Source organism: Rhinoraja longicauda, chromosome 1 (assembly GCF_053455715.1).
Source record: "Rhinoraja longicauda isolate Sanriku21f chromosome 1, sRhiLon1.1, whole genome shotgun sequence".
Lineage (NCBI taxonomy): Eukaryota > Metazoa > Chordata > Chondrichthyes > Rajiformes > Arhynchobatidae > Rhinoraja > Rhinoraja longicauda.
This window is the reverse complement of record NC_135953.1, coordinates 63,137,792-63,152,037: the sequence shown is the minus strand read 5'-3', so window position 1 is coordinate 63,152,037 and position 14,246 is coordinate 63,137,792. Positions and strand designations below refer to the sequence as shown.

The following is a 14,246-nucleotide window of genomic DNA, read 5'->3' as shown; positions in this document are numbered from 1 at the left end:
TGCATTTCATATCTTTTGACAAGACTCCATAGGTCCGAGGCAGAAGAAGCAAACTAATTTAAACTTAGTTAAGCGGCAAAAAACAGAAGATAACCAATTGGTATTTCTGTAACAGGAACCCTATTTGCAGTGAAGGTCTACAAGGTTCAATCCTCAGTTCCCTGGGTTTTTGATGCAGGGATTTATGATTTAAACAAAGATGTTGAAGTCATTATAAAAGTTTTATAGATACCACGAAAAATGTCTTTGTGGTTGGTAGCAAGAAAGCTCTTGAGTCAGGATAGAGATAGTCTGGTTGAGTAACCAGAGGGTGGTAGGGAGTCTTCCCTTGAAATGACAGCAAAATACAGAAGTCCTCACCATATTTAAAATGTGTTCTTGGTGTGACTTGCCGAGCTACATGCTGAGGGATAGAAGATCAGATTGGGAACTTTTCAACGACTGACATGGACTTAATGATTCAAATGATCTCCAATCATTTTATATTAAACTTAAATCAATCTATTTAGAAGGGATTATGTCACAAACATACAAATAGATACAAAGAATTTAATTGGAGGAAAAAAATTGGTGACTTACTATTTGTGTGCGGGTCAATATCTGACTAACAGTCAGTACCTCCTCCTCAGATGACTCATCCGTATCCTCCTGATTCGTTAAGTTTAAACTGGGCATGCTTCCTAATGACTGGAAATCTTGGAGTGATGGTGTATCCCCCTTCTCAATGCTTTCCAATGAACGCCTCCGCACACCCCAGTTAAAGTTGTCCATGCTTTCACCCTGCAATAGTGTTATTTGTTAATCTATTATCTTTTAAACAGTTGAAATGTTCTTAAAAGCTACTTTTCATAGGACCATTGCCCGAGCAAAGCTGCGCTGTTTATTAGAGGTGTTGCGCTGAAAATAGCTTATTCCCAAAACACACGGCGTAGCTGCTAATCCTTAGTGATTTACCGAAATACCCACAAGTGATAGCATACAACGGACTAAGCATTGTCAACCAAAATAACAAACAGCTCATTATCATCTATAACAGCACTTTAAATACATAAGTGACGTACTTATAAAAGTTAGATATCTTTTAAAAATCCATAACATTTTGTTAGATTACATTTTATATCAATATATTGCTTATTAATTTTATTTCATTACAATTATGCGTAGGTACATCCTACAAACAGATTTGCACACAATTTAAAACCATTAAGGCCCCACACAGTAATACTGTACCGTGAACATTCAACATTTATCACACACAAGACAGTAACTTTACAAAACACTGCACCAGGCTGCAACTTACCTGCAGCTCCTAGTTAGCAATGAAGAAAAGAGATGACCAGCATTAAAAAGTGAGAAAAGAGAAATATTTGGCACGATGTGTGAAACAGGAGTACACCTTAATCTCAACAAACAAAATTACATTGAAATTAACAGACAGTTTAATTAGGATGTGATCACCTGCTATTTAAAGATATTAATCCCTGGTTGTTTCACCCTTTTTCCCCCATTGTAAACCACTCACTGCATGCTTTACTCATTGCAATAAATTGAAAAGCATGTCCCAAACATTACGGAGGGCATTGTAACATCACTCCCACATCCCCCTTTTTTGTTTATATGGAGCTATAATTAAACATCTAATTTCACACTGGACACATGCACTTTTGATTAGCATCTTTTACTTAAAAATAACAAATTGCGTAACAAAAACATTGCACCAAAATCCTCCGATAACATTTAGATTCTTTCAATCTGAATGGTAAAGTTGACAAAATTCCAGGTAGGCGATATTGATAATAGAACCGACTGAATAAATTTCACCTCTTATTATTTTCACTAACCAAACTGTAATAAAGTGCTTAAGTCCACTAATATTATAAAGCACCTACTAGGCGGGACTACTACTAACAAGCACTACGATTGGCTAGCATGCAATAGCCCATCTACTCAAACGATCTATGTTTGCACAAAATTATTCAGCAATATGGTGATTTAAATATGTGCTTAGAAACTGGATCATAATACACTGGATTTTTAGTTTCCTACTTTGCAGTTTTTGAAAAAAATAGAAACATCATTATGGTTATGGCAACCACTCAGGATTTGATTGGTGACCTTGGGACAAAGGTATACTTACCTACGAGGAGCCTATTCCCAGAGAGCTTTCAGAGACACCATATCCTATCGAGATCTCTTGATCAACTATGCATTTGCAAGTCCAGGTTTTCCAAAGCTGTAATTACTGACGTACATGACTTTCCACAGGAAGAGCTATGCTATGCTTTAATTCTCGCACTGCTCTCTGTGTGGATATCAAGGTCATGTTGCCTCTCAACTTCCTCACTATAAATTCTTTCTAATCTGTAACAACAGATCATTTTCACATCCCCTGACTTGCTGCTCATCGCAACACTAGGCCCTGTAGTTAAACAAAAATGATTTCTCCTACATTGATTTCAGCGATGAACAGGTAGCATCGCAGGCAGTGGGATGTGCTGGTATTGCTGGCTTTTTACAAGCGCAGTCAGCCACTGGCTGAACTTATGTTTCAAAAAGATATCCTATTATGAATTCAAACCTTTCCATTAACAGGAAAGATTTCACACTTTCAAGATTGCAGATCATGAAAATAATTATCTCATGGTAAATGCCACATGGCTCCTTCCTCCTGAGAGAGAACGCAACCTGCTGGACATCATGAGTGGCCGACAACCTCTGGAGGGAGAACAAAGGGAGCCGTCCAGGTACCAAGATATTAGAAACATTGTGGAGTCAGAAGGGACTGTTGTGGATCAGATGTGTAGACCAGGCAGGAGGATGAGATTGGTGACAATTGTGATAGGAATAGAGGACGATATTTCAACCATTTCAATGTTTACTTAAAAAAAAAATAGATTAGAGGCATTCAGGAACTGTCCTGGGTCAGTCCAGGAACTGAACTGTCCTGGGTTTCGTCCTATTAACTGTGATTTACACGTTCCTCCCCCTGCAGGGGAGGGTGTCTCCCCCTGCCTCGCTGACGTGAACATTCCTTGCGGTTTGACCGCTTTTCCTGATTGCTGAATGGAGTAAGGTCTCATCAGGAATTGTGCAAGTCTTATTTTGATGCCCATTTCTAGATGTAAATATCCTCAAACATCATGACTGATGTCAGTCTAAAGAAGAGCCCTGACCCGAAACGTCACCTATCAGAGATGCTGTTTGACCCGCTGAGTTACTCCAGCACTTTGTATCTTTTTTAAAAAAGTTAACATTGAAATGGTTAAAATATCATCCTCCTTTCCTATCACAACTGCCACCAATTTCATCCTCCTACACATCTAACCCACAATAATCCCTTCTGACTCCACAACCTCTCCATCACAGAAGCCAACTGTTTCTATTTCTAAAACATCACCAATCTCCATTAAGATTGAAACCTCATATTTCGCTTGGGCAGCTTACAACCCAGCGGTATGAATATTGACCTCTAACTTCAAGTAACCCTTGCTTTCCCTCTCTTTCCATCCCAGTTCTCCGACCAGTCTGACTGTCCCCTTGATTACATTTTTATATTTATATGCTTCGTTGTCACCTTCCCCAGCTAACAATGATCTATTCTACATTTTCTTTGAGCTTTGTCCCCTTTGATGTCTCGTTTTCACACCTTACATTTTTTAATCTCTGTGTCTCTCTCACTGCTGACTCTGTCTGAAGGGTCTTGACCCGAAACGTCACCCATTCCTTCTATCCAGAGATACTGCCTGTCCTGCTGAGTTATTCCAGCATTTTGTGTCTATCTTCAATGTAAACCAGCATCTGCAGTTCCTTCCTACACAATCTCCATCACTATATTTGCTGTTGGTATCTTCAGACTCTCCCTTCTTTCTATAGGTTTTTTTATGTCTACGTGAAGTGTATGGACATATTTTTTTCTTTGTTAAAAGCACACCACAATGAAAAAATATTGCTGTAAAGGTATTGGAAATTTAATAGAGATTTGGGTTGTGAGAAAATAAAGGAAGCTAATAATCCTGAGTGCTCTGGTCATGTTCCGATGACATCTTTAAGTCACTTTGTTGGTAGATTTTTGTTCTACTTTTCATTTATTCAGTTTAAGTTAATATGTTGGATATCTACAACTTTTAATCGTACTAAATTTCAGTAGGGAAATAACAGAATATATTTTTGATGATAATCTAAATTAAATTGGAGGATAATGTTATATTAATGGAATCTGTTCAGCTTTGAGGTACTGCTTCTGGACAACTAAAGTGCAATATCAGTGTACACTACAATAACATTTTCCTTTCAAAATACTTAACTTAAAACCATGTCCTTGGTACAACAAAATAAAAGATTGTGCAATTTTAGTTAGCCATCTTAAACCACCAGGCAAATTTCTTACCTCAGCATCTTCCAATTCAACATCTAAGAAATCAAAATCCTTCAACACTCCAAATTGTTGTTCACTATTAGTATCCTCCACCGGTACGTCCTCCTCTCTTATCGGGTCTTCAGTCGTGGAAATTAAACTTGTTTGTTGTTCTGAAATATCGAGGTCTTCACTGGATGAAAACACAACCTGGAAAAATGTTTTGAAATTATATATAGACTTGCAAGACAAGTTTGAACATGAACCATTTCCTCAATTTTTAGACATGTTTGCACTTTCCACATTGCCTGATGCTGTCGATGTGACCAGTTCAAAAATTCTTAGTGAAGATATCCTGGGAACTGCACAAACGTTGTACTGCAAGCTTCAATGGCGTTTTTAAATATCTAAGCTTCATGAATGCAATTTCAATTTAACGATGAAAGGATTGTTTTCTTAATATGCAGAATGAATAAACATAAGCTAAAATATAATTCAAGGACAAGGATTGGGATAAAAAAATGAGAAGTTATGGTGGGAAGCACTGTACTTTGATATAAAGCATGTTTTCTTTGACTCAAGGAGAATGACTGATTGAGAATGCCAGGATTACAGAATGAGTAAATGGATTGTTACTGGGAAGAATTTGGTTTTGGTCTTCCTTCACACAAAAGTAAATATGAGGGACAAAACTCTCCAAAATTCCCACAATTAATTTCTGGTGCACTACTTTCAAATTTATTAATAAACATATTAGGAAGTTATGTTTTCAGTGCAGCTGCCAGTTTTCAGCATAGCAGTAAGTTGAGGAATAAACAATAATATGAATGAAAGAGTGGCAGGCAGTCTGGGCCCATTATTTCCCCCCTTTTAAAAAAATAGATGACATTGCTTCTTAACCCCGTTCAGTTGTACAAGAAGGATGGCAAGTAAAAAGTAAAGACCAAAAGTATAATGTAATCAAGGTATGTCATATATTTAGGACATATGGAAGAGGAAAACCTTTGCTTTGACAGCAGAACTCTGATTCAATGAAGAAAATTGAGAATGGGAATATTGTTAATTGACTGTCTATATAAATGGTTGCTGGCAAGTCTGTGTTTACTCTCCGAAACGAATTAGCCCTAAATGGTTTACTCATCCGTCACAGGGTCAAGATTACTAATGGGCCTCAACTTACAGAAAGGTCAAACCAGGGAAAGATGACAAATTTCCCTCTTGAAACACTATGTTTTTAGAAGCTGCGCTGGGATACAACTTTAATCTAATTTCATTCTCCAGGCCTTCTGATGCTAAAATTCCTGGATTGTGATGCAAAATAATGTGTGACTGCATCACTGAAACCTGGCAAACTCCATGTAAATTTTTAAAGGGAAATAAATCAAATCAAAATAATTGCAGGCATAAAATAATGTAAAATGTCCTTGCATTAATGAACATGTTGTTTGAGTATGCATACAATGAAAGTTGAATAATTGAACGGTCAGCATTACATAAAAGGGAAGATGCCTGCATGATGAACGTCAATACTTATAAACCTGTATAAATTTGGGCAAATTAGAAATCCCTTTATTATGTTATGGTTTGTTTCACCTTCCAGAAGGCACATGGTAAAAGTTTCACATTAAGCAATTTGAATTTAATTAATAAATACAAAATTCTCCAGTTTGTATTTATATGGGCACAACGGTAGAGTTGCTGCCTTACAGTGCCAGAGACCCAGGTTCGATCCTGACTACAGGTGCTGTCTGTACGAAGTCTGTACGATCTCCCCATGACCTGCATGGGTTTTCGCCAGGAAGCTCCAGTTTCCACCCACACTCCAAAGACGTGCAGGTTCGTAGGCTAATTGGCTTGGTATAAATGTGATTTGTCCCTAGTGCATGGGGATCACTGTCGGCGTAGACTTGGTGGGCTGAAGGGCCTGTATCTCTAAATTATAAACTAAACTAAAAATGAAAACACTGGCTTACCTGCTGATTTATTTAAGATTTCACCTAGCTTTTCCTACAGTTTTGCTGCTCCATCTCATTATTTTGGAATTTGTAACAAACAGTACTCCTTTTTTGTTTCTCTGACTTGAACAAAACAGATTAATTCTTGCAATCCACACATATATTGTTCTATTACGTAATTGTATTATATATTGCTCTATATTATTTTGTAATACTCTTGATCTAATTTCTTGACCTTCTCCCGGATTCAATGGGCGGTCTACTTTTAACATACTTTCTCGTTATGTCTTGAATAAAATACTTTTTGGCTCATCATGAAAACAGAAAATACAACGTTTCAATGACTAATACAAAAAAGTAAACCATTTATTAGAATATATGTATAAGATTGTAAACTAGAAATATTCATTTGGTTAAAAAAGGTTTAACCTACCGAGGGGTTTTTTGGGAGACCAACTTCTTGGCCGCAAAGTGAGAGCACATTCATTAATTTCTCTCTTGTTCTTCTCTAAAATAAGACACACAAATGTTTCAAGAGATCACAAAGGTTAAAAAGATTCATGATATTGTAGAAATACCGTAACTAAATTAAAGTACACCAAGTTTTTAAAAGGAGAAACATAGAAACAATGAACTGCTGATGCTGGTTAATACACAAAAGGACGCAAAGTGCTGGAGTAACTCAGCAGGTCAGGCAGCATCTATGGAGAACGTGGATTAGTGATGTTTCAGGTCGAGACCCTTCTTCAAATTGGCCCTTCTTCGAGACTCTTCTTCAGACTGGTTCCAATGTTTTGATGGGTTGGACTGTTCTTGCCTTCAGCCAGTAATTCTGTAAGAACTCCTGGCTAACCTGCACTCATATTTTTGATTTCTATGCCCTTGTGCTGAAATGCTGAAGTTGGAGGTTAGCTAGATGTCAGTTGCCAATGTGTCTGTACTCCAGTAGTGATGTCCAGGAACAATGAAGAGAGGAGCTGAACACAATGTATATCAGGCCCTGTTCAGCATTATGCCAGGGATAAGTGCAATCCCATTCATTTGAATGAGGTTGCTGATCTTGAATTACAGGAATGACATCAAGAACATAGTGTCATGATATCACGACAACAACCTCAGCCTAATGTCAGCAACGGAAAGACCCAAGGAAGCGAAGGGGTGAACACAACCAATGGGGCTGCTCGATAGAGATGGTCAATAGTTTCAAGTTCCGAGGTATCCATATCACCAGAAACCTAAACTGGTCCCTATACACAGATGCATTGATCAAGAAAGTATTTACTAAAATAAGATTATATAAGATTATGAAAGGCATAGAAAGGGCAGATAATCAAAATCTTTAACTTCTGGTAGGAACATGAAAAAACATAGGTTAAAGGGGAATTGAGGGATAAGTTTTCTTTTTAAAAAAAGAGCATGGTTGATATCTGGAATATATAATTGCTGCTAGAGGATATAGTGGAATCAGATAAAAATTACTATGTGTAGGAAGCACTTAGACAGACACTTGAACACTTTGAAGGATACGGTCCTAGTGTGGCCAAATGGGATTAGTGTAAATGAGCAGAGAGATCAGCAAGGGCATCATGGTGGAAGGGCCCATTTCTGTGCTGCAAGACTCAATGACACATCTAGATGAACATAGTTATGGATGCTTCAGTCTTGTGTTTAACATACACCTGCTTGGCACTGGCAATATTGAGCTTGGAGATGTGCTTGGATACTTCGCTCAGTGTGGCGGGTAGAATTACAGTTGTCATCATTCAGAAAACTCAATGCTCATTCCCCTATTAATAACACACTGGCCTTCAGAAGAAATGATTTACCGAGACCAAACTTTGAGTGGATTCCACAGTACCTGGGATAGTTGGGGCCTTTTCCAACTGACTGGCACTAAGGCATTTGAGTTGGATCCTGATGATGTGGAAGAGGTACTTCGAGTGACAGCAATGACTTTTGGCTTTCCGTTTCTGCATGCAGCACTGTGTTGATCGCCATATTTCTGTCCTATGATTGGTGTCTATTGAAATCAAAATGGTGTTAAAAGTAAGACCAACACAATGCACTTGCAATAAAAACAGAAATTGCAATAAATGCTCAGCAGATCATGCAGCATCTGTGGAAAAAGAAGCAGTCAACTTTTCAGGATGATAACCTTTCATCGAACTGAGAAAGCTGAAGATGCTGAAGTGTGGGGTGAATGAGACGGGTGAAAAATACAATGACAATATCTGCATTTGAATGGACGTAAAAAGAGACTGAAATGGTGGAACCAGTTGTGATGCTGACTGAAATAGGGTGGCGAAGGCTTGTTAATCACATAATCTTACTGGAGGTGCAGACATAAGATGAATAGAGGGAGAGAGGTTAATTAAACAATGCTGAGTGTATTTGCACTGCAGAGGGAATGGTCCTTCCGCAATACTGAAAAGGGAGGGAGGAAACCAGGCATCATATTGAAAGAAAGCAAAATTACAAAGGACAATCCATTGAATGCATAGACTAAGAGGAGGCAGAGAGAAGGAAAAGTCTCCACGAGTCTCATTTGACATTCTTGTTCTAAATAGGAGGAAAGGGGTGAGGGCAGAAGTGCAGGGGGTTAAGAGTCTGTCAACTGTGATCAAGAGGATAGACACAAAATGCTGGAGTAACTCAGCGGGACAGGCAGCATCTCGGGAGAGAAGGAATGGGTGACGTTTCCGGTCGAGACCCTTCTTCAGACTGATGTCACGGGAGGGGGCGGGACAAAGATAGAATGTAGTCAGAGACAGTAAGACTAGTGGGAGAACTGGGAAGGGGGAGGGGATAGAGAGGGAAAGCAAGAGCTATCTGAAGTGAGAGGACTCAATGTTCATACCGCTGGGGTGTAAACTACCCAAGCGAAATATGAGGTGCTGTTCCTCTAATTTGCGCTGGGCCTCACTCTGACAATGGAGGAGGCCCAGGACAGAAAGGTCAGATTGGGAATGAAAGGGGAAGTTGGCGCTGAGCCACTGGGAGATCAGGTAGGTTAAGACAGACTGAGCTGAGGTGTTCAGCAAAACAATCGCTTGGTCTCGCCGATGTAGAGAAGTTGACACGTGGAACAACGGATACAGTAGATGAGATTGGAGGAGGTGCAAGTGAACCTCTGCCTCACCTGGAAAGACTGTTTGGGTCCTTGGATGGAGTCGAGGGGGGAGATAAAGGGACAGGTGTTGCATCTCCTGCGGTTGCAGGGGAAAGTACCTAGGGAGGGGGTGGTTTGAGTGGAAAGGGACAAATTGACTAGGGTGTTTTGGAGGGAACGGTCTCTGCGGAAAGCAGAAAGGGGTGGAGATGGGAAGATGTGGCCAGTAGTGGGATCCCGATGGAGGTGGCAAAATGTTGGAGGATTATATGCTGTATGCGACGGCTGAAGGGGTGGAAGGTGAGGACAAGGGGGACTCTGTCCTTGTTACGAATGGGGGGGGGGGGGGAGCAAGAGCGGAGCTGCGGGATATTGAGGAGACCCCAGTGAGGGCCTCATCTATAATGGAAGAGGAGAACCCCCGTTTCCTAAAGAATGAGGACATCTCCGATGCCCTACTATGGAACACCTTATCCTGGGCGCAGATGAAGGAATTGGGAGTAGGGGATAGAGGCTTGACAGGAAGCAGGGTGGGAAGCAATGTAGTCAAGATAGCTATGGGAGTCAGCAGGTTTGTAGTAGATGTCGGTCAATAGTCTGTTTCCTGTGATGGAGACGGTGAGATCTAGAAATGATAGGGAGATGTCGGAGATCAAGAGGAAATTATTTAAGGAAAAGTGAAGCAGCTCAGAAACACTGGTGTAAAAGGTCAACAGGATAGATCAGATGGAGACTGAGAAACTGGGAGAATGGAATCTTAAAGGAAGTAGGTGAGAAGAAGGATGTAGGAAGGAACTGCAGATGCTGGTTTAAACTGAAGATAGATATAAAAAGCTGGAGTAACTGAGCGGGACAGGCAGCAACTCATATATATAGGGATAAAAAATGAAAGATATGCAAAAAAGTCACGATGATAAAGGAAACGGGCCATTGTTAGCTGCTGTGTGTGAGAGGAGGCGTAATTTAGATATCTATGGAAATCTGAAGGACTTGTAATGGATCTGATTGCTCACAGTTCCAGAGGTGAAGATTGCAAAAGGGAAGAAAAGAGTCGAATCAGAATTGGATAATGTGAAAGGGAATTAGGTCAACAATGGCAGCTGGGCCAAAGACGGTGGTGGTGGAGGAAGTGGGTGTGACGGAAACTGGTTTGACTTCTGTTCAGAGGAGAAATGAAGGGCCTTTGGACCACTTTGATGCTGCACAGAGGTGGAGAAAGATAAGGCGCCCACGATGATGTTTGGAATACAAAACTGGATATTGTGGTGGAGGGTAACATAAGAATCACAGATGTTTGTGGGAAGAGACAATACTGAACTTTCTCTGCTTGACAGAATAACATACATTCACATTTTCACAGAATGTCTTGTAAATATCTCCATTATATGAAATGCAGGGGAAGTGTTTTGATTTAGATACAAACGACTGTGTTGCGATTACTATACAGTACGAAACAAAAATAACAAAAATATTACACAGGAAAATTATTAATTCAGACCAACAAGCAATGATCAGACGGTTCAATATCAATTTATCAGCAATAAATATAACGCTTAGCTACACACCTCAGTGATGTCAAAGTGAAAATCGAGAGTTTTTCCAGGCAGTTCCTTTGAAGCATTGTTCCAAATTTTTGTGAAGGAAATTTCAGGAGATGAGGACAAACCAATGGCATAATTTGTTCTTTGTGCCTCATCTGGCACAACAAGACTGGCTGAACGAGAAACGACCAATTTCAGAATGTTAAGTGCTTCTTTCCAGTGTGGACTCTAAATAAAATAAAATAAATCAATGATTGTACATATAGACAGAGAACACTTTGTCAGTCTGTCTCAGATGCAAATTGGCCATAGTAAAATTATGGTGAACCTGAAGCATAAAACTGCCACGGGATTGTTAAATCATCAGATTGCAAATAATTCTGCCAGACCCATTTTTGAGAGCAACAACCCATTTTTTCCTTGAAAGAAAGCATTGATCCCTTTCCTTACCTTCTGTTTTCCTAGTCTCTGTGTGTTATTCATTACCCATAATGTCAGACACCTTTACAAAACCAGCTGATGAAGAGTCACCCCCTCCCCCAACATTGAACAAGAACATCCTCTTGCTTCATTTTGGGACAATAGTAGGCATTCTGTGATCCATACCTTGCATTCCAAACTGGAACCTTGAATGCTCATACAAATATAATGTTAATGTTCCTGTTATAGTAACAATCAGCCAAAGAAAACATATCTACCCCATGATCAATAGTTAAAAATTGGTTGATCTGTTCCTCGGTTTTTAAATGTAGTTTTATATTTAATTCTAAGCCGAGTGAGCCGAACAAAAGCAGGCACATATCAAATGGCATAATTACCGCAGATTACATGAAATACCACATGGAAGGCTCTATTTCTTTCACTGGTAAAAATGCTGCAACATTTAAATCTCTCCCTTTTATGCCCCAAGTTGAATAACAGTTTTGAGCATATCTCTATTATTTTTCATGTAACATTGTTCATAAAGTTTCCTTCTGTTACCATTGAAAATTCAGAATTTTTGTCTTTGTACTTTCAACTGCCATGACCCCGTGTGATTTATTATTCCTTTGGGCAAATGTGCACACACAATTGACAGCTGAAATGCCATCAAAATCCTTTCAGGGTTAAATGACTATGATGATGGAAGACAGATAGAGTGGACATTCACATTCAGTAGTCACTGCTCCCAGATATCAGTATTATAATTTAAGTGCCCTGCTATCGTGATTACTATCTCAGACATCCACCTACTCTAATTATTGACAGATTCTTTGAACAGTATTTTACATACAAATGATTATAGTTATAACTATTTATATTGCAGTGCCAAGATTAACAAAAGCAGAAGCCGCAATGTGCATTTTATAATGCTTTCATTTCTCCTCCTGCTACTGGCCTCAAGCTCACGACATTCAAAAAGTCAAATCTTTGAAAGCAAATCAAAGCAAAAAGCAAAATCCCCTTTAAGGTACACATTGTGAAATAGAAGTTTGTGTTTTGTACTGTTCTCTCCACTGTCATAAATACTGATTTGAAGTCATCCTGAGGCAACAAATAAACATTGTGAAAAAGCACTATATATATATAAAGGCTGTTCTCTCAATTCATGTCTCAGACATTTTAATCACAGGTTAGAAATAGTTATCCATGTGAAGGAGGTTTCCTTGAAATATTAAAAAACCTGTGATTTAATCTTTGCGACTTAAAGTTTTAACGTAAGGGTAAATTAACGTGAATGAACTTGCCTAAACTAAAAATCACATAATGTCCAATAAGAAATTAAACATTTTCACTTTCGAAATATAATTTCAACAGTAAACTAAAAAAATCTAGAAATGGCTACCTTGTCAAACCATTATTTACTGAAGAATGAGATAATGAACTGCAGTTGCTGGTTTACAAAAAAAGACTCAAAGTGCTGGAGTAACTCAGCAGGTCAGGCAGCATCTCTGGAGAACATGGATAGGTGACGTTTCAGGTTGGGATCCACCATAATCAGTCCGATGAACATTGAACTCTCCATTTAGGTAACTAACCAAAACCGCTCATCCCTACACCCTCCTTCTTTCTCCCCACCCCTTTTCCCCATACTTGTCTTCCCTGTGTCCCACCTGACAAGCACCCATTTCTCCATCCCTCCTCCCCTTCCACTGGCTTCACAATTTGTAACTCTTCTATCCTTATCTCACACCTTTTGTCCTTTTATCTCTGCTGTTTGTCCTTTTATCTCTGCCTTTTGTCCTTTTATCTCTGCCCTTTGTCCTTTTATCTCTGACTTTTGTCCAACCATCTGCCTATCAAATATCCTCCTCAGCTATAGCTAGGTATCACTTTCCAGGTTTCGTCCTGCACCCACCCCCCATCATGTCTGAAGAAGGGCCCTGACGAGAAACGTCACATTTCCGTGTTATCCAATGCTGCCTAACCCATTGAATTGCTGCAGCATTTTGTGTCATTGTTTACTGAATACAGCATGCAACAAAATGAGATATAATCAAAATACATTGCAACGGAAAATTGCAAAGATATTCCATTAATAGATCAAAATATCCATTATCATATGCTTCAGTCGTTACAAACTCTTATATTATAAGGTAAAACTAGGGATCGTAATTTATAATTTTTTTAAAAATCACAACATTATTTCATTATGACTCACCTGCACATATTTACCAATGATCTTCACAATCTCCAAATTAAACTGTTTTACTGGTGTTCCAGACAGATCAATATGACTCAGAAGGCTATATATAATTTGTAGTAATGACTGCTGCATACTAGTTAGGCCTTTTTCCAATAACTGAAGAAATAAATCATACATAGAGAAGTAATGCCTTTGTAATCATTTCTCAGTACATTTTTATGCACTAAAAGTAATCATAGTAATATTTTTCAAACTCCATTTTAATTCATTGCTATCAACACTAAATGCAAGAAGAGCAGTTATCATAAGTATCAGTTCTGTACATGGTAAATTAAGATTCAGTAAATTCTACTTTCATGTATTTGATTATACAACAACTGCAGTGCCAGAAGTTTTGTTGAAAGTTAGAGCAAAACAAATTTCCCAATGTATGCTGCAGGCATAGCCACTGGGTTTACTAGTCTTCCATCTAGTGGCCGGAGTGAGAATTGAAGTGTAACCATAATCATAGAATGGCTATGCCAAAGCTGGGAATGCAAGACATACAATAACTTTGATATATCACAGTATCCTTTGATTTACAACAATAAGGAAGTAGAAAGCTTAGGAGAACGCATGAAAAAAAGTCCTTTCCCCATTAAAATAGATGTAGGTATTGGTG

At 38.8% G+C, this 14,246-nt stretch overlaps 1 protein-coding gene across 6 annotated transcripts in view; it reads right to left on the bottom strand.

Moving 5' to 3' along the window:
• fryl (furry homolog, like) overlaps positions 1-14,246 on the bottom strand; it is a 275,852-nt gene that overhangs the window by 47,806 nt on the left and 213,800 nt on the right. For all 6 annotated transcript variants that reach the window (XM_078398759.1, XM_078398756.1, XM_078398750.1 and 3 more), the window contains 6 exons: positions 13,601-13,741; positions 10,984-11,187; positions 8,168-8,329; positions 6,743-6,817; positions 4,388-4,564; positions 580-780 (listed from right to left, as the gene is read on the bottom strand). In XM_078398759.1, coding sequence (XP_078254885.1) covers positions 580-780; positions 4,388-4,564; positions 6,743-6,817; positions 8,168-8,329; positions 10,984-11,187; positions 13,601-13,741 — 960 coding nt within the window. The remainder of the gene's footprint in view (positions 1-579; positions 781-4,387; positions 4,565-6,742; positions 6,818-8,167; positions 8,330-10,983; positions 11,188-13,600; positions 13,742-14,246) is intronic.